The following is a 23,519-nucleotide window of genomic DNA, read 5'->3' as shown; positions in this document are numbered from 1 at the left end:
CTCAACATCACTAATCATCAGAGAAATGCAAATCAAAGCCACAATGAGATACCACCTCACACCTGTCAGAATGGCTGTTAACAAAAAGATAAGAAACAAGTGTTTGTGAGAATGTGGAGAAAAGGGAACCCCCATCAACATTTAATATACACAGTTCATAGATTTTTACCTTGTGTATTATAACAAAGTCTTGCATCTGTATTTTTACCACTTTTGTCTTTTAACCTTCAACTAGCTTTATAAATAAGTGATAAATCCACCACATTTACATTAGATTGTTCTGAATTTTACTATATATTCACCTTTAGCAGTGAGATTTATATTTTCATGTTTTCCTGTTACTAATTATAGTGCCCTTTCATTTCAGCTTCAAGAATTCCTTTACAATTTACTTTTAAATAACAAAGCAACAAGCGTATATGTATATATAAAGAGAGAAAGAAAGCAAATATGGCAAAAAATTAACAATTTTTGAATCTAGGTAGATGGTACATAAGTATTCATTTTACTATTATTTCAACTTTTTGTATATTTGAAACTTCTTATAGTAAAACACTGGGAGAAATTGAATTTTTCAAATAAACTGGCAAAAATACAAAAAATTAGATTATTGTTTATTCTTGTAGATGATTTTGTTGTTTACCTAAAACACTTGAGAAAATAAACAAAAAGCTAGCACAAAATTAGCATCCAGATATAAAACCTGTTTATAAATTTATTAAGTAAGTAAGTAACACTCATGGTCATGGAAGAAAAAGCAAACAAATAAAATTCTATTTTGTTCTTTACTTGAAAAATTAATTACAATAAAAGTCAATTTTAAGTTAACCTATAAACTTAATATGATCCTGATAGGATGTCTTAGAGATTAGACAATCTGACCCTAAATTTAATACATAAAAATCAATTAAAAAGAATAGCCACAAAAGTTCTGGGTGGGGAGAAGAGTCATCAATGAACACCAGCTCTGCCAGATATTAAAATGTTTTACAACTACAAGGGGGCGCCTGGGTGGCTCAGTGGGTTAAAGACTGCCTTCGGCTCAGGTCATGATCCCACTGCCTTCGGCTCAGGTCATGATCTCAGGGTCCTGGAATCGAGCCCCACATCAGGCTCTCTGCTCTGCAGGGAGCCTGCTTCCTCCTCTCTCTCTCTCTCTGCCTGCCTCTCTGCCTACTTGTGACCTCTGTCTGTCAAATAAATAAATAAAATCTTTAAAAAAAATGTTTTACAACTACAATAATTAAGACTATGTATTCTGGACACATGAATAGGAAAACAGATCAATGAATCAGAATAGAAAGTCCAGTAATGGATTCCAAAATATTAAAGGGAACTGAATCTATAATAAAGGTGATAATTTTAGGAAAATGATATTATTCAGTAATTAATTAATAATGAAATAGCTGAGTAACTGTTAGGAAAAAAGTTGGATCCTCTCATTCATTTCACTGGGAAAAATTCTGAATAGATCAAAGATCTAAATTTAAAATAACAAAAATAATAAAAATAATCCTGAAGTAATTTTCAAAGAGAAGTATCTATGACATCACTAGATAATTTTATCTCTAAAGTCTTGCTAAATGGAGTACCTATGTATTACACAATACTCAGAAGATATAAATTAATCAATTACATTAAAATTAGGAAAACTTGAAATTTTTATCATGCCTACAACAGATAAGGTCTTATTTCCTAATATATGAAGCACTCATGCAAATCAATAAGAAAAATACCAACAACCCAATTAGAAAATAAGACATGAAGATTCATATATGTCACAGACAGAAAAACAATAACTCCTAAACATATGGAGAGATGTTCAACCTTATTCAAAAAAGAAATTTAAATTAAAACTACCCTGAGATAGCATTTTTTTCTACTACTGAAGCAACATTTACTAACCAAAATTACAAACGTACATGTGTTTTGAGTTGGCAATCCCATCTCTAGGAAGTCTGCCTACAGACAGATCACATGTATGAGGTGACAGATGTCCAAGATTATTCACTGTAACACTGTTGTCATAAAAATATATTTTAAAAACCTAATCTGTAAATTTGGGTCTTGCTAAATAAATTATGGCATATTCATCTGTGATAGAATATTATGATCTATGAAGAAAATTGGTATTAAAAAACTTTTTGGGGGCGCCTGGGTGGCTCAGTGGGTTAAAGCCTCTGTTTTCAGCTCAGGTCCTGATATGAGGGTCCTAATCTCAGCAGGGAGCCTGCTTCTTCCTCTCTATCTGCCTGTCTCTCTGCATACTTGTGATCTCTGCCTGTCAAAATAAATAAATAAAATATTTAAAACAAAAACCTTTTGAACTGAAATGAAATGATCTCCAGGCTATGTATTAAATGAAGAAAGCAAGGGGCAGGAAAGTTTGTTTAGCATGCTAGTTTTAGGGTTATACGGCATAATACATCTCTGAAAGCATACATAACATATGCTTTTCATTTGACTGGTTGCCTCTAAAGAAGGAACCTGGATGGATGAGGGACAGTGGAAGAAAAAATAGACTTTAACTGTGCAACTTCTGTACATTTTAAAATGAATTACTTATCTAAGAAGGACAAATTTTAAATTTTATATGGAAGGATAACTATCTAAAACAGAGAATATACACAAAATAGGAATAGTGAGGAAGCAGTTGCCTTCTACTTATCAAAATTATGTTAAAAAACCACTGTGACCAAAACAATGTGGCTAGATCAGTAGAAAGAAGAATCAAGAATCTGTAAGTAAGTCTCAAAGGATATGAGAATTTTATACATGATAAAGGTGATGTTTTAATTTAGTAGGAAAAACGTGGTGCTTACAAAACATTTCGAAGAAAGTGAAATTAGTCCCTTTCCTCACATCAAATTTAAAAGTTCACATGAATGAAAGCTTTAAACGTAAAGCATAAAAATAAAGAATTGTAAAATGGGAGAAAATAGAAAATGTGGGGAAATGCTGTCAACAGAATGAGTATAAAATGGTGGTCAATGGAGAGAAAACAAAAGCCCAATACAAACAGAACGCAAAAAAAAAAAAAAAAAAAAAAGGTCTAAAAAAAAAAAGGAAAAGGGGCGCCTGGGTGGCTCAGTGGGTTAAGCCGCTGCCTTCGGCTCAGGTCATGATCTCAGGGTCCTGGGATCGAGTCCCGCATCGGGCTCTCTGCTCTGCAGGGAGCCTGCTTCCTCCTCTCTCTCTCTCTCTGCCTGCCTCTCTGCCTACTTGTGATCTCTCTCTGTCAAATAAATAAATAAAATCTTAAAAAAAAAAAAAAAAAAAGGTCCAATACAAACAGAACGCTGCAATTCGGATAAGAACAGGACCCATTAACACAAGTCACATGGAGAGATGATTAGCAGCAGCCCATGTGAGGATGCAGTTTCAGCCTTCCCAATCAGGCAAAAAAAAAAAAAAAAGGTAGAAGATGGTGCAGGAAAACCTACGAAAGGGTAAAAGTGAAATTTAATTTAGGCTGCACATAAGCACCGGTTTGGGAAACTGGTCCCCAAGTAAAATGTGTTTGAATCAAATCAAATTACATAGATATACTTTTTGCTCTTCAGCTCCACAAAACCAATCATGGAACTCTATCCCAAAAGAATCTAAGCACCAGTTGGGATGGATAATACAATGATTTTGCTGAACTACTGTAAATATTTGCAGAACAAACTTGCCAAAAGAGAATGAATGAATAAATTATGGACTATTCATGCAATGTGGGATAGGCAACTATTAAAAAGAATGTTACAGAAATATCATCTGAAGGGCCTCTGGGTGGCTCAGTCGGTTAAGCCTCTGACTCTTGATTTTGGCTCAGGTCATTATCTCAGGGTCATGATATTGCGCCTGGTGTCAGATTCCAGGCTGGGTATGGAGCCTGCTTGGGACTCTCTTTTTCTCTCTCTCCACACCTGTACCAACCCCACCACCTACTCCCTGCCACACACTCGCACTCTCTCTAAAAAAAGAAATAAAGAAATATCATCTGACCTCGAAGAATGTATATTTAGGTGTAAAGAGCAACATGTAGAGTACTATATTTATATTTATAATATGTTTTAGGACAAATGTCCAGAAGTCTAAATATGTATTTTGTGTGTGTTCATCCATTTGTATAAAACTGAACGTGGGGAAAAGCAAGAAGTGATATACACTAGGTTGTTGTTATCTGTAAATACCATAGACAAAGGGTTCAGAGAGGGGAGAATTGTTAGGGGGAAATGTGGAAGAAGAACAGAAAAGGGAAAGGGAGGGAGAGGGAGGAAGGGAGAGAAAGGAGGAATGAGGGGGAAGGGGTAGGAAGAGGAGAAGAGGAAAATGAAGGGGAGGAAGAGAAAGGGTAGCAATCATAAGAAGAACATACCACAGTATTAACTCTATACAAACCAAACTACAGATACCTGTACACAAGAAATCCATCACTTGAAAACAAAGCTACTTTCTCTCTGCATGATGGAAATTCAGGTCATTTTCACTTTATTCCTTATTATTTTTAGTACTGTATGAATTACCATATTTATGAATTAGTATATTGCTCTAGTCATCTATTATTAGTACCTAACAAACAGCCCCAAACTTAATAACTTAAAAAACACCTCCATTTATATTGCTCAAAAATCTACAGTTTAGGCAGAACTCACTGGGGACAGCTTGCCTCTGCTCTTTAGAGCATCAGCTAAGACAGCACAAAGGTTGGGGACTGGAATCAGCCTATGGCTCGTCCATTCACATGTGTGGCAGGTGATATGGGCTATAGTCAGGGACTTGTTCAGATGACATCTTAAGAAGAACTTTGTAGTCAAACAAACTTACATAGTCTTGCCATTTGTTTCCACCACATTCCCTGTATTATTTTCTTAATAACATCTATCATTACATGATATTATTCAATCTATTTATTTAGGGTTACTAGCATGTCAATAGGTATCTTGTCTGCTTTGTTCATTGCTATATTCCCAGAGCATGGCCCAAAGCCTGGCGCATAGTGGGTACATAATAAATATTCAATATACACAAATTAGTTGCACTGAAGACAAATAGAACAACTTTAATCATAAAGGGTTAATGGCACACTTTTGCCAAGTGAAGGTAAATATGTTACAAAGAAATAAATGTGAAAGGTTTCAAAGTCCATGGGAGAAAAAGAATAGGTAGACCCTGATGCCCCACACATGTAATGCAGGCACATAGAATGAACTACCTAAAAGAGACAACAGAGGTCAGTGCCATAAGGTAACCTAAAAATAAAAATAACAGATCAGAACTATGGATGCTCAAGAATGTTTTCCTTCAAAAGGAATGAATACTGAAGTTTGAGAAACAATGGAGTAAGGATTAATATTCATAATACATATTTTTTTTCAAAACTCATAAACTGACAGGGGAAAAGGTAAGCAATCTGATTTTTAAAAATATTTTATTTATTTATTTGACAGAGAGGGAGAGAGATCACAAGTAGGCAGAGAGGCAGGCAGAGAGAGAGAGAGGGAAGCAGGCTCCCTGCTGAACAAAGAGCCCAATTCAGGACTTGATCCCAGAACCCTGAAATCATGACCTGAGTTGAAGGAAGAAGCTTAACCCACTGAGCCACCCAGGCGCCCGCAATCTGATTTTTTTTTTTAAGATTTTCTTTTTAGGGACGCCTGGGTGGCTCAGTTGGTTAGGCAGCTGCCTTCGGCTCAGGTCATGATCCCAGAGTCCTGGGATCAAGTCCCACGTCGGTCTCTTTGCTCGGCAGGGAGCCTGCTTCTCTCTCTGCCTCTGCCTGCCATTCTGTCTGCCTGTGCTCGCTCTCTCTCCCTGTCTCTCTCTGACAAATAAATAAAATCTTAAAAAAAAAAAAAAAAGATTTTCTTTTTAAGCACTCTCTTCACGCAAACTGGGCCTGAACTCGCACCCCCAAGATCAAGAGTGGCATGCTCCACCCACTGCACCAGCCAGGTGCCCAATAATCTAATGTTAAAGTGGGAAAGGTTATTAACAGAAGCCACAAAATAGTAATATGCCAATAAGTGAGTGAAAATATACTTCGCTAATAAGATGAAAATTACAACAATGTGATGCCATTTTAACCTATCAGTCTAGCAAAAATAAAAGAACTGAGCGTCAGGTTTGGCGAAGATGTGGGCCAAATGGGCCCTCTTCTACACTGTACGTAGAAAGGTAACCTGGTTAAACCTCGATTGCAACTGAGCAATATTTTTCTTTTTTCTTTTTTTTTAAATATTTTATTTATTTATTTGACAGAGATCACAAGTAGACAGAGAGGCAGGCAGAGAGAGAGAGAGAGGGAAGCAGGCTCCCTGCTGAGCAGAGAGCCTGATGCGGGACTTGATCCCAGGACCCTGAGATCGCGGCCTGAGCTGAAGGCAGCGGCCCAACCCATTGAGCCACCCAGGCGCCCCCTGAGCAATATTTTTCAAAATGAAAAATGTACTTCATAAGTCCAAGAACTATACAATGACACTTCTAGGAATCTATCTTTATATGTACAAAAGCAAGGCCATTCGATGCAGCATTATCTGTAACCACAAAACAAAAACAATAACAAAACAAATAGCAAATAAGCTGGACTCCCATCAAGAGGGCACCAGTTAATGGATATACAGTATGGCACACCCATGCAACAATACGGTGCCACTGTTAGAAAAGATAGCTCATTATGCATGCATTAGAAAAAGTTCTGTATGTGTATTTCACTTTGAAAATCGGTACATATTGCATAATCTTATTTTTAATTTTTAATTTTTTATTAATGTATAATGTATTATTAGCCCCAGGGGTACAGGTCTGTGAATTGCCAGGTTTACACATTTCACAGCACTCACCATAGCACATACCTTCCCCAATATCCATAACCCAACCACCCTGCATAATCTTATTTTAAAGTTATATATGTCTATACAGACACACACACACACACACACACACACACACACTTGAAAAAACATATAAACAGCCTAAAGCGCAAACACTAACAACAGTAAGTAATATCCCAGGGTGCAACTGATAACCTTCACTTCTCACTTCATGCACATTCACTGCTCCTTTCCATGGATTTAGAATTATCCAAGAGCACAAATGGATTCTTAAAATTAAGTATTTCCAGACATGCACAAAAACTTTCATTTATTACTTTATTACTTTAGAAGTAATAAATGGATATATGTATAGAACCTATATATTACTCTTCCTAATATCTCAAAGAGCCTTACAACTTAAGACAATTATCTGTACTGTACATAATTCTAGAGAGAATTTATCTGCTAGAAAACTTTGTTCACCACTGTATCTCCCATCTTGAATAGTGCCTACAGCTAGTTTTGTTTTGTTGTTGTTGTTGTTGTTTTAATAAATGTTTACAGTGTTTACAGCTTCAAAAGGCTTAACTTTTGGGTTTTCATTCCTTCTTTGTTAATTAAGAGTCTGGAAATGACCAGTTCTATAGGAATTTTTCAACCTCCTGTGTAGCCAAAAGTGGCTAAAATGCTGGTTTTTGAACTTACCAGAGGCTCTAGTTTTATAGGCTGCTGTCGTTTTCTTGTTTTTTCTTGTGCTTTTGTATTGTGCTTAAATGTCAGGAATTGTGTGTCAAATTCATTTTCGGTGGGTACTACAAAACTCAGTCTTCCCTTTGCTGCTATACTGTTCAGTCTTGCAAGGGTAGGGTTTTCCACCTGCTCTTCAATATTTTTTAGTTTGACATCCTCCTCTGGGGTGTGAAAAGCCATTCTCACTCCTGGAAAGACAGGGTCTGCAAAAGAAAAATTAAAGGTAGAGCAAAAGAACTGTGGAAGTGGGACTCATGGATTTGACTTAAGAACTAGGGAATGCTGAATTTGCTCACCCCGAAAGAAAACCCACAAAGTTACCCATTTCTTCCAAACTAAGGACTTGAATCAGAGAAATGAAAATGGCTGGTCTTCAAGTAGCTGGGGTGGGATCCAGGAATTTGCATTTCTTTTTTTTTTTTAATTTTTATCTATTTTTAAAATTTCTTTTCAGTGTTCCAGAATTCACTATTTATGCACCACACCCAGTGCTCCATGCAATAAGTGCCCTCCATAATACCCACCACCAGGCTCACCCAACATCCCCCCTCCAAAATCCTCAGATTGTTTTTCAGAGTCCCATGGTTCATCTCCCCCTGAAAAACCCAACTTTTGTATCAATATGGACAGGACTGGAGGAGATTATGCTGAGTGAAATAAGTCAAGCACAGAGAGTCAATTATCACATGGTTTTGCTTATTTGTGGAGCATAAGAAATAACACGGAGGACATGGGGAAATGGAGGGAAGGAATTTGCATTTCTAACAAGTTCTTAGATGCTGCAGATGCCACTGATTAGGGGTCATACTGGTCTAGATTTCAAAGGAAGAAAAGAATTGCAATTGATATTGAGATGCTTTTCATGCTGTGCATGCAAAATATCTTCAGGGGAGCTTGTTCATGTGCAGGTAATTTTAATGCAGGCAACCTGAGCCTAGGTACTCTAAAACCAAAAACCCAAACCCAAAACCCAAACAAGAAACAACCAAAGGGAAAAATAGGAGTTGACGACTAAATCTTAAAACACTGCTCCTGGAGCTTTCATATGCATGAGAAAATTGTTAAAATGCACATTCTGATTCATGACACTAGAACTAGGAGCCTAGTAGTGGTCTTGCATCCTCACCAGCACGCCCACCCCACCAGACAGGTGGAGATACTTTCCTTCAAAGCAGTACCATAGCACATACGGCCTTGAAACAGGTGTCAGCAGGCCGAGGTTTTAGTCTAGATCTGTGCTGGCTCATCAGAATCTCCTATGCAATTTTAATTTTCCAAGTAGCCATATTAAAAAAAAAAAAAAAGAAACTGGTGAAGTAAATTTTTAATAATGTGCTTTATTTAACGTATCCAAAATATTCTCATTTCAACATGTAATTAATATAAAACTTATTAATGTTTTATTTCATTGTTCGGTACATCTTAGACTTCACATTTAGAGAAGACTCAACTCAGACTCGCCACTTAACGGCCACTGACTATCATATCGAGCAGATCTTGGACAAGTCTCCTGAAACATCTATTCATCACTTTCCAACCCTCTAAAAGGATAAGTAGGTAATAAAGGGCCACTTTCTCTGCTTCTCTGAGCCTTATCCTATGCGCTCCGAAAGCCAAGCGGACTTTGGAAGTCGGAGTCTGGCCCCACAGCTCTATTCCTCAGCACTCACCAAGTCAGCCGAGGTGGCTGTAGCGACAGCCGCCGCTGCCGAGGGTCTCCAGAGACAGCAAAGCCAGGGCTGTTAGTAGAAAGTTGACTGTAGCCATCCGGAATGTTTGCTGTTGCCTAGCAGCCACCAGGCCTCTACCGACGTGCAATGCGCCTGTGCGCGACCTGTCGCCACGGCAACGCCTCAGCCAACCGCAGCTCTGAGTCCCTGAGCCCGCCGGCCAATTGAGCCAATCAATGCCTCCGAAATATTCTTACGCCGCTGGTTGGTGGAGAACACCCACTCCACCTGCGTGGTCGCCCCTCTGCGCAGGCAATTGAACACTGCTTGGGCTGCCGGCAGAACGGTCAAAGGAGGTGGCCAGCTCTTCATTTTTGCGGGAATCTTTTGTTTCTTTTCATGAGGCACGAGACTGACCTGACGGTTCCTTTAATCTAACTTTTCCTAAGTTAGAAGAATCAAGAATCTCCGGAGAGGGAAGTGCCTTGTGCAGACAGTTCGAGTTCCGCTCTCGAAAGGGGCAGGGGAGTGACCGTCCAGCATCTCTGGCCCACCCACCGGCCTCCTCCCCGGAGCGTCTATGGGTCAAGGAACGTGGGCTGTTCTTCCCCTCAAACTCCGCCGTGACCTTTCAAGGAATGTTCTTTTCCACCTGGAGAGTAACCTAGTGTCAGGCACAGCAGGAGCGCATGTTACTTAGTCCCGCGCTCTACGTACCAACGCAGACTCTGGATCTTGTTCTGGCATTTAGGGCCACCTAATTAAGTCCCTGAAAGATTGCTGCTAATGCTTTGTGGGGGTGACCCCTCCGAAGCCCGATCCAGGTTACTTTCTGAAGATGTCTTATCCCAGTTGGTGATAGGGGCAGCGGCACTTTCACCTGCCTTGAGGAAATGTTACACCAGATGGAAGAGTCCTGGTTTTCAGCCTCCGTCCAAAATGAGTGATCACAGCTGGAACTTACCGTCTTTTGTGCTTTTTGCCCCGCCCCCCCACCATTTTTTTTTTTTAACCTTGAGATTTGTTTCTTGCTTTGAATCCCAACCGTATCTGAAGTGCTTATCTCATACAACCTGCATTTTCTCAATCTTAGCGTATCCAGGTAGGTACTTTACATGCTAGATACAGGGTAGGGAATCACGTATCGATAGAACTAAGATGGAGATTGCAGACCACTTAATCCAGCTCCTCCATTTGATTAATAAGGACTGAGACCCAGAGAGAGCAAGTGATTTACTCCAGGTGAGACAGCTAGTCATGGCAGAGACAAGACTTAGAATACAGTTCTCCTAATCCCTAACCAGATACAGGAAACAGCAAGGGAGTAACTTCAGTTTAGAAACAAATAAAAAGCACCTCAAATAGTAATTCACAAGAGATGAAAGTTACACACAAAGCCAATCAGAGCCAATAAAATACAATAATTTATACAAACTAGTAATCAAAAAAAATTTAAAGCCAACCCAATACATCAAAACATAAAATTGGAATATACAGCGTTAGATACATTTATAAAATGATTTTCATTTCAGATGTGCAATGAATATTCTTTTTTTAAAGGAAGAATAGAATTTATTTTATTTTTTAAGATTTTATTTATTTATTTGAAAGACAGAGATCACAAGTAGGCAGAAAGGCAGGCAGAGAGAGAGGAAGGGAAGCAGGTTCCCTGCTGAGCAGAAAGCCCGATGTGGGGCTCCGTCCCAGGACGCTGGGATCATGACCTGAGCTGAAGGCAGAGGCTTTAACCCACTGAGCCACACAGGCGCCCCTGCAATGGATCTTCTAATCGTTTCCCTTCAACATTTATGTAGTCGAGATGATGGCCATTGCTTCTCAGCCCCAGAATTTTTTTTTTTTAAGTTGATGAAGGTGATTGTATTCTAATGTTACCTTAAGCAGCAGAGAACACTCTAAGAGCCAAGGAAAGTGAGAGCTGGAAGACATTGACACACAGAGTTTAGTAAGGGAATTGCTATATTAGAAGCTACTTATCAAAACTTTCCAAGGTTATTTTTTAATGTGGTGAGATATCTTTATTATCAACTTAATATTTACTAAATTAGTGCAGACGAGAATTTTATGTATATCCTGTTAACTTTTTTCATAGTTACTATAAATAATAATCATTACAATTTACTGGATGCTCTCTATGTGCCAAGTATTATGTTAGGTACTTTGCATTTGTTCTCTCAAATAATTCCAATGAGCCTGAAATTTTCATGTCATAGCTGAAGAACTAGGCTATGAAAGATTTACAAGAACTAGGTTACAAAAGGTCACATCTTTAACAATGAAAGTGGTTAAAATTTATTGAGCATTCAGTTTAAGATTTATATTCTGGGTGCTTTGTGAAGTACTTATCACCATTATACTAATCATTGCAACAGCTTAATATGATTTTAGTATTATTGTACCTATTCCATTAATAGGGAAATTGATGTTTAAAAACATTAGGTGACTTACCCAAATCACTCCAGAGGCAGTAAGTGACCGAGGTGAGATACAAATTCAGATCTATCAACTTAAATAGTTAAATTTCTGAAAGATTGTGGAGCAAGAATATTGAGTCAGGGAATTCTCCTGGCTCTATGGTGGACAATATTCTGAAAAATTCCTAAAGCAAAACACTCATATATTTGGATCAATTCCAAGGCACAGTATTTTAACTGTACTACAGAGATTACAGAAATAAGGGAAACCTCGAGGGTAAAAACAACAACAACAATAATAAAAAAAACCACAATGAAATGAAAACAGAAGTAGAAAGGAAGCTGCATCACTGAGGACTGTGGTGATTTGAAAAAATAAAAGTAGAGCAAGGGTAGCAGGGCTGGTGCTGTGATGGAATCCTGGATCTGGGCAGAGCACTCTTGCTTATCTCCCCTGCTTTCAAACCACTGCTCACTAACTCTCAAGGAGTAGGATGCCTTTGGCCTTAAAGTCAGGATGCTGGGGGCACCTGGGTGGCTCAGTGGGTTAAGCCTCAGGTCATGATCTCAGGGTCCTGGGGACCGCATCAGGCTCTCTGCTCAACAGGGAGCTTGCTTCCTCTCTCTCTGTCTTTCTGCCTGCCTCTCTGCCTACTTGTGATCTCTGTCAAATAAATAAATAAAATCTTTTAAAGAATTAAAAAGTCAGGATGTTTTCCACAACCTTATAAAACCACCCAGTAGAAAACCAATTTCTCTGAAGTTTTGAATTTGAGCAGACTTCTTGTATCAGTCAATCTGTCTTTCAGAATTTTTAGATCAAACACATGTAAAAGGAGACAGACACATGGTAGTGCTTTATACACAGTAACAAGTCTTTTTTTTTTTTTTTTTTAATATTCTCTTAATAAGCAGGAAGTTAGGGGCCAGGTAGCTCCGAAAAGGTTTGGTTGAAACTCTAAGACCAGATGATGACCAGTGATGATGCCAAAGAAGCAAGGAGAAAGATCCTGTTAGTATGCCAGCCCAGCGCTTCAGGAGGGGTGGAGGAAATATCCCAGCTCTAGTATCTGGTCTCTGAGTGACCTTTGGGGAGTGCGGAATACAGCATAGAGGATCTGGACAAGTTGTTTTATTCATTTGAGGACCTGATTGGTGGTCTTGTGCAAGTTCAGTTACAAACATCTACCTGGTATATAGGAACATTGCTATACACAGCAAACACAGCCTGGAGTTCACAGTGAGAAACAGCAGGCCTAGAAAGAAACAGGCTTTATTGTAGGGAGGTGGGGAGAGTTTGAAAGCCAGGAGCCATGTGGCTTTCCAAGGATTCATCATTGGGTCTGTGAGCACAATTCTAATGTCACATTCTACTCGTTTCCCCAGATAGCCTTATCATCCCTAACAGATCCCTCCTTGTTTATTTGTAACCCAATATTAGACTTCTAGTTATTCAATAATGCTTTTATTGCTAAATTATAGTTATAGTAGACACTCATAAAAACACATTACTGTCTTAATTTTCAGAGCTTATAAAAAGCCAGCTTGCCATCTTGTTTTTATTGTTCCAAATATTCCCTAATATCTTGTGATAGAGAATCCTGGGCTTAAAATTCTGGGTTGATAATCCCATTTACAACTAAATTTCAGAGAGGTAAATTTACTCTCCCAAGGGCATACAGCCAACAAATTGCCAAATAAATGGGAATACAGTCTCCATATGACCCAGGCATCAATTCCTAAGTATTTCCCAAGAGAAATGAAAGACTTGTATGTGAATGTTCCTAGCAACTTTATCTGTAATAGCTAAAGCCTAGAAAGCAATCCAAATGTCTACCAGCTGCTGAGTAGATAGGCAAATTTTGATATGTCCATACCTTGGAATACTACCCAGCAATAGAAAGGAACAAACTAATGTATTCAACACTCATTGAGTTTGACAAACATTATACTGAGCAAAACAAGCCAGACACAAAAGAGTACCTATTGTCTTACAATTACATGAATCTCCAGGAAAAATAAATCTAATTTGTAGTGAGGGGAAATAGATCAGTTGTTGCCTGGAGCTAGGACTGGGGTATAGGCTTGGTAATGGGGACAAAGAAATTTTTTGGAGTGATGGAATTGTTTTATATCTTGGTTATTTGGGCAGTTGCAGGGGTGTATAAGCTCGTCAAAACTCATGGAACAGTAAATCTTATAATGTGTGCATTTTATTGTATGTAAATTATAAGTCAATAAAATTGAATTACAAATTATATGCTAGTGTTACATTTCAAAAGCTCAAGTAAGGCTTTCTAGATATACAGATTTCCAGGCTTCACACCAGACCTGGTTTATAAGAATCTTAGTAATTGGCATCCAAATGCTTAAAAATCCCTATAGATGAATCAAATGAATGTGTTTGTTTAAGAATCATATCTGCCAGTGAAAATGTATGAAGATTAAAAGAGTTCAATTACATTAAATTAAATAGTCAGGTCTTAAACAGTTTGCATAACATGATCATATTTCTATAAGCACAGAATGTATATCAGCAACTATCTGGAATCTAGACATAAATGTTTATGAGATTCACAGGTATTTTCTGTTATGCCCTTTGCTTTTCTGTATATTTAAAAATAAAAAACATATACTGCGTTTGTATTTTTATTTTATTTTATTTATTTTGTATTTTTAAAATTTGCACAAGAAAATATAAGCACTTGGGGGGGGTATGAACCTGCCTGGAGGCCAGGGCAAGGGGATCAGGAACACTCCTGGAGGCTTTAGCTTTCTGCAAAAAGACAAGCACCCTATTCCATGCAGATGGAAGGAACGTGGGAGGGAGTGCATTAGGTAAATTGGCCTGTTTGGGTTCGATTTCTTCTCTTTCTCTCTGAAGCAGGAGGTAGGTCAGCTGGATGGAGGTGGGAGTGCTAGAGGCTCCGTATAATTTATATGGGGAGATGGGATGGGAGGGAGTAACTCATCGTTAGCCTTGGCTGCAGTTTAACTTCAAGGTCTGTGAACTGCTTAAACCTGTATTCACATTGGGTGGGTGTATGTTTGTTGATAGCTGTCAGATTCTCAAAGGAGACTGTGACCAGTGGCCTGTCTGAGCTGGAAACTATACGCTTTCCAAGTGTAGGTCACTGGCAGCCCAGTTTCTTGGAGGTTTGTTGTATCATATTTTGTTACTTTATCACCATCTTGTGGTCAAATGAATGTACTGCCAAAGGAGGTTTCCAACCAGAGATTATGATCAGTGCAGTCGTTTATCTTAGATCTAGGAGGGACTTGAGGCATTCTGTGATCTAATGTTCCACAAATTATGAGAATTAATAATTACTACACAGTCTTCCTCCAAAATGCTAAACCTGGGTTAACTACGCACGAGTAAGAAGACCTCGCTAACCCCAGATAATTAAAGATCTTTACGGAAGTAATCTCTGAGCCAGTGTTGAATGCTTTTGAAAGGCCAAGAGCAGTGGTCCTTAAACTTAGCTGTGTATTAGGACCACTGGGAGAGCTTTGAAAACCGCTGATGCCCAGGCCACACTCATGCTAACTGAAGTCTCTGAGTGAGACACCCAGGCATCATTACCTTTTTTCCCCCTTAGTGCCCCTTCCCCAGGTGATTTCAATGTACACTAAGTCTGGAAGCCTCAGCCATTGCTTGAAATAGCCTTGTGATTTCAATGTGATCCACAAACCCGCAGCCTTGGTGGCATCACGTGGGAGCTTGTTAGATATGCAGAATCTCCGGTCCTGCCCCAGAGCTCCAGAATCAGCCTGCGTTTTAATAATTCCCAGGTGGTATGTTACATAGTAAATCTGAGTAGTGCTGTTAGAGAGAACAGAATGGGTGTCTGGTAGCCCTACTGGATACACAAGGCAGGAATGGTGTCAGAAAGACAGGCTTGTCACTTTTTATCAGTTCCAGTTACCGGAAATATACGACTTCTATGCCATGGTTGGAAAGTTCTAATTGTCCGAAAATTCTTTTCTAAGTAGATGACAAAATCTACCTTCTTGCCTGTTCTGCTAACTGCTCCTATGATCTCTTCAAATACTTGAAGGCAGAAATGTTTTTCCTTCAATCTTCCTTCTTTGAATCCCTGTCTCCCAATCTTCCAGTCTCCTTAGTCTATGTAGGATATGTTTACAGGACGCCTAGTAATTCTACCCGAAAAATGGCTCTCAGAACTGCAGGTGAGTTTCTAGATGTGGTGTGACACAATGAGCATAGAAGGAAAATGACATTCCTCTATCTAGAAATTCTATTAATGCTTCCTTTTTCTTCCTGGAAATCAGACATTGGTCAGGATTTTGGTTAAATGGTGAATAATAGAGAAGCTATCAGCAAACAAATTAATGCCGTTGGTTCCAGAACCTCAGGTCATTTACACATTTACATGTGACTGTTGACAGTGTCCTGAGCTCAGAGAGACCACCATGGGAGTCTGAGGCTGAGGGGGTTGGGGCCTGTGCTCCCACTTCCCTAGGACCACATTCTTCAGCAGAGACAGCTCTACCCTCAGTGTGGCTATGGGGAGGTCATGGCGGGGGGGATTTGGGGGACATACCAAACTCCTCCTGCTCCCTCTGATCTCAGTTCTAGAACTGTGAAAAATCAATATCTACTGTTCAATAAGATTATGGTAGTTTGTCACAGCAGCCTGGGCTCACTAAGCCACCCCTTGATCCATCTTTGGGCCTGAAGCTGTTGTGTCTACCAAGGCTATCCCATGTCAACTTCTTCTTGGACCATTTGTCTCACTTGCATAGTAGATCTCCTGGCATTTATAACGATGACATTAACTTTTTTTTTAAGTTTTTGTTTTGTTTTGTTTTTAACTTTTTAAAAGTTTTTTTTTAAGTTGTGTGTTTTTTTTTTTTTTTTTAAATCTCTACACCCAACATCCAACGTGAGGCTTGAACTCACAACCCCAAGTTCAAGAGTCAGCACATTCCACAGACTGAGTCAGTCAGGGGCCCCACCCCTTAACTCTACAACGCTCACTCCAGGAATTTAAATCACCTGGGCCTGGCCAATGTTCTTATCAGAGTTCAAATTGGCACAATATTTTGAAGAAAATCTTTGCAGACTTTCTTGATTTTTTTAAAATTATGTATACCCTTTGGAGATGGTTTCTCTTTCAGAAATCTACCTTAAAAATATTTGACCAATGGCACACAGATTTGTATTAAAGCCACATTTAAATTAAATATAATACTGAAACTATGGTACACATTAAATTGGTGTTGCCACTAAAACAATGAAGCAAAGCTGTATGTATGACATGGGGAAATGTACTCAAAATATCATATTAAGTAAAAATACAAGTTTCAGAATATTATGCACAGTGTTATCCCATTTTGTTAAAAAAGGCATATGGCATGAAGTCCATACATATAGTATAAAATTTGTATATGTGTATTGTCTCTATATAGTTGTGATATTGTGATTTATAATAAGAATTTATATATTTATATATAAGTGATAAGTGTTTCATAATAAGAAATATATATATTTCATGTATGTATATATATATGTGTGTGTGTGTGTGTATATATATTTGGTCTTCACCCACTCTGTCACAGAGCTCCTCAAACCTTTACAATTTCCTAAGTGAAATTGTAAAGGTTTAGTTCCGCTAAAGGAACTTTTAAGTCTCACCTTCCCCCACCCCCTTACCCTCCTCACCTTAGTCAACTCCCCCTCCCCCCGCAACACCTGGGGAAGGTAGGAGGGGCTGGAGGTTGAATCAATTGCCAATGGCCAATAATTTAATCAATCACGTCTATGTAGTAAAACCTCCTATGTAGTAAAACCTTCAAAACCTGAAAGGACAGGGTTTAGAGAGCTCTCTGGTTAGCGAACACTTGGAGATTTGGAGTGGGTGGCATGCTCAGAGAGAGAAAAGGAAGCTCTGCATGCTTTCTCCTTTCCTTGCCCTGGGCATCTCTTCCATCTGGCTGTTCCTGAGGTGCATCCTTTTATAATAAACTGGTAGTCTAGTAAGTAAAATGTTTCTCTGAGTTAGGTGAGTTGCTCCAGCAAACTAACTGAACTTCAGGAAGGGGTCATTGTGTAAGGGCCTACTTAGCCAGAGGGAGCCATTTTGTTGTTTATGCAGTAAAGTTAGATTGACCCTGCCCCTCCCAGAGGAACTTACTTAAAAGCAAGTTTGGGAAACCAGTCCCAGGTAGCAAAGCCCAAATACAAGGGCGGGTCAGGCCAGGTAGAGACATCCAATCAGTGGGGCATGCATACTGTCTCCCTAGCTACCAAGGAGAGTGGGCCCCACCTTTTGGGCGCCAATTCTGACCAAGGTGATAGGCTAATTCAAATATCTACTGGGTAAATTGAAATTCAATTGGCCACCTGTGTGTGACCGAGCAGGACTGTGCAGTTTTCTCTGTGTGTTGCAATCTCATTGGCCCCCTGTGTGTGGCCAGGCTCAACCACATGGCCTTCGCTCTGTAAAAGTTAGTCTGTGAGGCTGGGAGGGGTCGCCTCTTTGTAAGAGACGGCCTTGGCCAGTCGATTTGATTCTCAATGCTTGGCGCGAAATAAAGCTTTGCTTGAACTTCACTTTGTATCAGTCTTGCTCCTTTGATCACTGACCCATTTTGGGGGGACCTATCAATTGGTACCTCCAGGGTATAGCTGGTATATCAAGGGCACAGTGATAACGTGGGCCTGTGGCTAGAGCCCAGGTGGGGATTGAGCTGTCTTGTGGGACTGAGTCCTTAACCTGTGGGATCTGTCACATTGACAGGTAAATAGTGTGATGAATTGTGATGAATCATGGGACACCCATGGATGTCCCAGAATTCTGTGTTGGTGTGGGATTTCTCCCAACAAATCCATACACACTGGAATTGGGACCGGAATCTTGAGAGTGTAGAAGAGAGGTTAGCAAACACTGTCTGATGGGTAAAATCCAAATGGCTGCCTGTTTTTAAAAATAAAGTGCTATTGGCCTATAGCCACACTCATTTATTTACATATTTTCTATGGCTGCTTTTGTAGTATAAGCATTGAGTAGGGCAAGTCTTCAGGGAACTTCTCAGTGCTGTCAACTTTTGCCTCTATTGAGATTTTATAGTCTGTATCTTTTTTATTATTATTATTGTGTTAAGACAGGATGCGAAATCAGTAAGAAAGAGTCTGTGAGTTGTACTTTCAAAGGGCAGAAGATAGTGACTGGCAGTGGATAACAGCAGGGAGCTCTGAGACCTACATTCCCCAAGGCACTGAGATATTTGGATAAAAAGTGTTTTAAAAAATTATTCTTGTAGACTGGAAGGCAAATGTGGCATTTTGACTATACCTAATTGCTTTCATTCCCCCCTAAAGCCCTACTAAAAGGATTTTTTCAACTTATAAACTCAGAGAAATTAGGAGAATGGGAGATGGGACAATAGCTATAAAAATCTAGACTCTGGAGGGGCACCTGGGTGGCTCAGTCATTTAACATCTCTCCTCAGCTCAGGTCATGAACCTAGGGTCCTGGGTTCAAGCCCCACATCTGGCTCCCTGCTGCACGGGAACCTGAGTCTCCCTCTCCCACTTCCCCTGCTTGTGTTCCCTCTCTTGCTATGGCTCTCATCTAAAGAAAACTAAAATCTTAAAAAAAAAAAAATTGGACTCTGGAAAGCAGAATTATGAATGATAAGTGATTAAACAAACACAAAAAGGGTAGATTCTAAACAATGGTGGGTAAAGATAATAACCAACTTGATACACATTATGGATGCCCCAAGGACTCTGGAATTGCTGGTACCGGATGTTTCTGGGAATAGGGACTTGAATAAGGAGATTGCTTTTCAGGGAGTGGTCAGTTCTATGGGTCTGTTCTACCTTCCCCAATCCCAGAAGAAGACTGGAAATTTATTCTCTGGAGTGGGTCAAACAGAAGGTCTCTAGACTAAGGGGTCTAGACTAGGTGCTTATGGGGGTGTGGTATCATAATGAAAATAGTGGATTACCTGAATGTGTACATGCAAGATGATGAGATCACCCAACCCTCTTTCACTACTCAACTTCCAGAATAATGGCATAGCCTGTGCAACCATCTCAATTTTCCTGGCACTGCAGATGTTCCCAGGATAGGGACTTTCAGGTTTTGGGGGATTTTTTTGTGTTTTTTGTTTTGTTTTGTTTTTTTGTTTTTAAAGATTTTATTTATTTGACAGAGAGAGAGAGCTCACAAATAGGCAGAGAGGTAGGCAAAGAGAGAGGGGGGAAGTAGGCTCTCCACTGAGCAGAGCCCGACATGGGGCTCAATGCCAGGACCCTGAGACCATGACCCGAGCCGAAGGCAGAGGCTTAACTCACTGAGCCACCCAGGCACCCCAGGGACTTTCAGTTTTAAAACCAGGACAGTCCTGAACAAACCAGGATGAGTTAGTTACCCTAGTTTAGACACTTCCAGGCAGGAAACCAGGAGAATCATCTCTGAGGAATCTGACCAGCCTAAGGGGAAAGACCTGAATATATGGAGAGGGGAGCTTCTTCCACTAAGTGGTCCAGTCAAGTCAACTTTGAGGTGAAGTTCACCGTGAATAAGTCCCACCTGGGTGTGTGGAGGTTTCAGGCATGTTTTTAGACCCTCCCTTTAAGCAGACAGCTAAGGATTACCAGACAAATCATGGAAGATCTCTCACACAACAGACAGAAAGGAAAACATTCAAATAGGAAAATCAACTTGAGAGGTAAGCATATGAGTTAAGTTGAGATGATCAGAGTCTTTCTCTTGGATTGCAAAGACTGGGTCTGAGAGAGAATCCTCTCTTCCTCGCTAGCTGTGGTGCTGAGCCTGGAGCTCCTGGAGGCCATATTCCTTTCTGGACAGGGAGGGCCAAAGTTGATCACATAGAGATGGAAAATGGACTCTAAGTCTGGAGTCCTAGTGGCTTTTCGTGCCAAGATCCATCAACTCTAAGGCTACTTTTGTGTTTTCCAAAGTTTGGTTGTATGAGCCAATAAACTCCAACACTTTTTTAAAAAGCACAAGTTTGAATAGATTTTCCTCATTTGCAATCAACTGGTGGGCCTCATGAATGGTATTGCCTTTTCTATGGGTGTACTTTTTTAATCTGTACTCTATATCCAGAGAGTTTCCAAGTCAACTTTCCAAGTCAACTGAGTTTCCCTGTTTAACATAAGGATTGCACAACTCATGAAGGTAAAAATACATGAAATTTCATTGAATGTGATGGACCCAGAATATGCTTACTTTTCATTATCTGTCGCAACAGGATCCTCTGGAAAATAAACTCTAGAGCAATTTGTCTGAAAGACAGATTATGTGAGCCACAAAACAAAGATGAAGGTAAAAGAAAATGCTGTGCATTGACAGTGTTTGCCTTCCACATATTAGTGAAGGGAAGAGGCTAGATCCATTAGGATTGTGTTTAATAGCAGGTAACAGAAAACCACATCAACAGTTGTTTAATTAAATAGGGTGATGGGGTGGGGTCATGGATAATAGGTGTTTCTATGATTCTCTTGGCCTTTTCATTATGATGGCAATAGGGTTGCTGCAGTCCCAGCCATCATGTCCACTTTCAAGACAGAAATAAGGAAGTAAAGTCAAAGGATAGATAGATATAGATATAAATATAGATATAGATAGACATACCTATATTTATCTATATCTATATCTACATAGATATACATATATAGAGAGATCTCCTTATAGTAGGAAAGCAAAAGCTTTCCCAGAGGGTTCTTTATTAGATAATACTTCTCCTTACATTTCATTGGCCAGAACTGGGGCCAAAGATTACATCTCGCTTAAATGGAGGCTGAGTGGGTAGGGAACAGGATTGTCATCAGTGACTTGGAATGATCATGATCCATTACCTCAGGCTAGACCTACTATGCCTCCCCTCCAACCCCCAGAGAGTTCTACTGACAGCAAAGAAAAGGTAGAAAGGTGCCACGTGGGAAAGTGTGCCTGCTACAGGAACCCAAGTGAGCCAAGTAAAACACTGAAAACATGGCTGGAACCGCAATGCTCTCACATGGCTGGTGGGAATCCAAAAAGGAAGTCACTTCAGAAAGCAGTCTGGTGACTTTTTACAAGTCTAAGCATCCTTCAGAGATGTGGTTAAGGATCTTGCCAGGGGAAGAAGCATCCTGGATCATCGGGGTGGGCCCATCATAGGGGTCCTTATAAGAGAGGCAGGAGGGTCAGAGTTGGAAAAAGAAGTGCTAAGAAGGCGGAGGTAGGATATGGTACACTTGGAAGATGAGAGGAAGGGTCACAAGCCAAGGTCCTGTGGAAGTGACCTGTGGAAGCCAGAAAAGAAAAGGGTTCTCTCTCCAAGGCTCTGTGGGGGATACAGTGCTGCCAACACCCTGATTTTAGACTGCTGACCTCCACAACAGTCAGAAAATAAACTTGTGTTGTTTTTTGGCCACTAAGTTGGAGATAATGTGTTCCTGCCACCACAGGTAACGAGTATACCTGCCTGGTATTCCTACCTTTGGGCATCTAGACCAGTTCTTGTGTTTCTGTGCTCATCTTTGTAAAGATGTCTGCATTGTTCTTCTTTTGAAGTAACACATTTATTGATGTATAATCAGTCACTAACAGTGAATAATTCAATGGTTCTTAGTACATTCACGGAATTGTGCGACAATTACCAGTCCATCCTAGAACCTTTACAAACACCTCAAAAAGAAACCCTATGTCCTTTACTACTCATCCCCATTCAACCCATTCCCTCCAGCCCTAGGCATCTACCCATCTAGTTCTGTCTCTATAGATAGGCCTATTCTGGACATCTCATATAAAAGGGATCATATACAGCATGCAGTCTTTAGGGACTGGTTTATTTCACTTTGCATGGTGTTTTCAAGGCTCACCCATGATGCAGCATGTACTTCACTTCTTTTTATTGCTGAAGAATATTCCATTGTATGGATATACCACATTTTATTTGTCTATTCATCAGCTGATAGACATGCGGGTTGTCTCCACTTTCCTGGCTATTATAAACATTCATGTTTTTATCTGGAAGAATAGGACATTCAGTTATTAACAAGCAATTATTGGGGTGCCTGGGTGGTTAGGTCAGTTGGGCATCTGCCTTCAGCTCAGGTCATGATCCCAGGGTCCTGGGATTGAGCTCCATGTTGGGCTCCCTGATCGGGGGAGTCTGCTTGTCCCTCTCCCTCTGCCCCTCACCTGACTCGTGCTCGATCTCTCACTCTCTCAAATAAATAAATAATATATTTTTTTTTAAATTCCAGCTTTTAGTGACTGCTTGTTGTGTACATACCACAGAGGTAGGAGTGGGGGTTTGGGAGGAGGGAGAGATGTAGGAAGGCGGATACTCAGAAGAAATGTAAATATAAAATGTAGCTCTTGTCCTCTTACTAGGGGGAGAAGACAGACTAAGAATTCAAGTAATATTTAAATAACTAATGATAATCATGTGGATTATTTTCTTGGGACAATTTTCTTTTCATGTCTATTCTCCAAACTGAGTATAAAAGTGGGCTGGGGTCTTTAGAGGGTATCAGTTAACAAAGAAAACAAGAAACAGAACCCCTTTAAAAAGACAGGTTTGACCCGTATAAATATCCCAGAGGGTCATGATGTCCTAGAATAGAATGTTTGTCCCCAGAGACGTACTTTGCTCTCTGCAGTTTTCGTCATCAATAGGGACATGGTGCCAGGTCCAAAGAGCTCAGCATCAGGCTGACCTCAGCTCTCCTTGCTGACTTGGGAAAGGCAGCTGTTCTTTGCTCCCTAGCTGCTGCTTTCAATGGACTCAAATCCCGTTTGTGAAAGTCTGGCAGGATTTCATCAAGGGCAGACTTCAGGCCCCTAATTCATAGCCAGTATCATTAGCATCATTTG

The 23,519-nt window shown here is 39.9% G+C and overlaps 1 protein-coding gene across 1 annotated transcript in view; it reads right to left on the bottom strand.

Moving 5' to 3' along the window:
* DNAH6 (dynein axonemal heavy chain 6) overlaps positions 1-9,360 on the bottom strand; it is a 227,482-nt gene extending 218,122 nt beyond the window's left edge. Inside the window, exons 1-2 of the mRNA XM_059188231.1 lie at positions 9,221-9,360; positions 7,506-7,753 (exon numbers count right to left, since the gene is read on the bottom strand). Of these exons, the coding sequence (XP_059044214.1) occupies positions 7,506-7,730 (225 nt within the window). The 5' untranslated portion in view covers positions 7,731-7,753; positions 9,221-9,360. The remainder of the gene's footprint in view (positions 1-7,505; positions 7,754-9,220) is intronic.
* Between the last annotated feature and the right edge of the window lie 14,159 nt (positions 9,361-23,519).

The sequence above is a fragment of the Mustela lutreola genome, chromosome 9 (assembly GCF_030435805.1).
Source record: "Mustela lutreola isolate mMusLut2 chromosome 9, mMusLut2.pri, whole genome shotgun sequence".
NCBI lineage: Eukaryota > Metazoa > Chordata > Mammalia > Carnivora > Mustelidae > Mustela > Mustela lutreola.
Note: the sequence above shows the minus strand (reverse complement) of the source record. Positions and strands in the feature narration are given on the sequence as shown.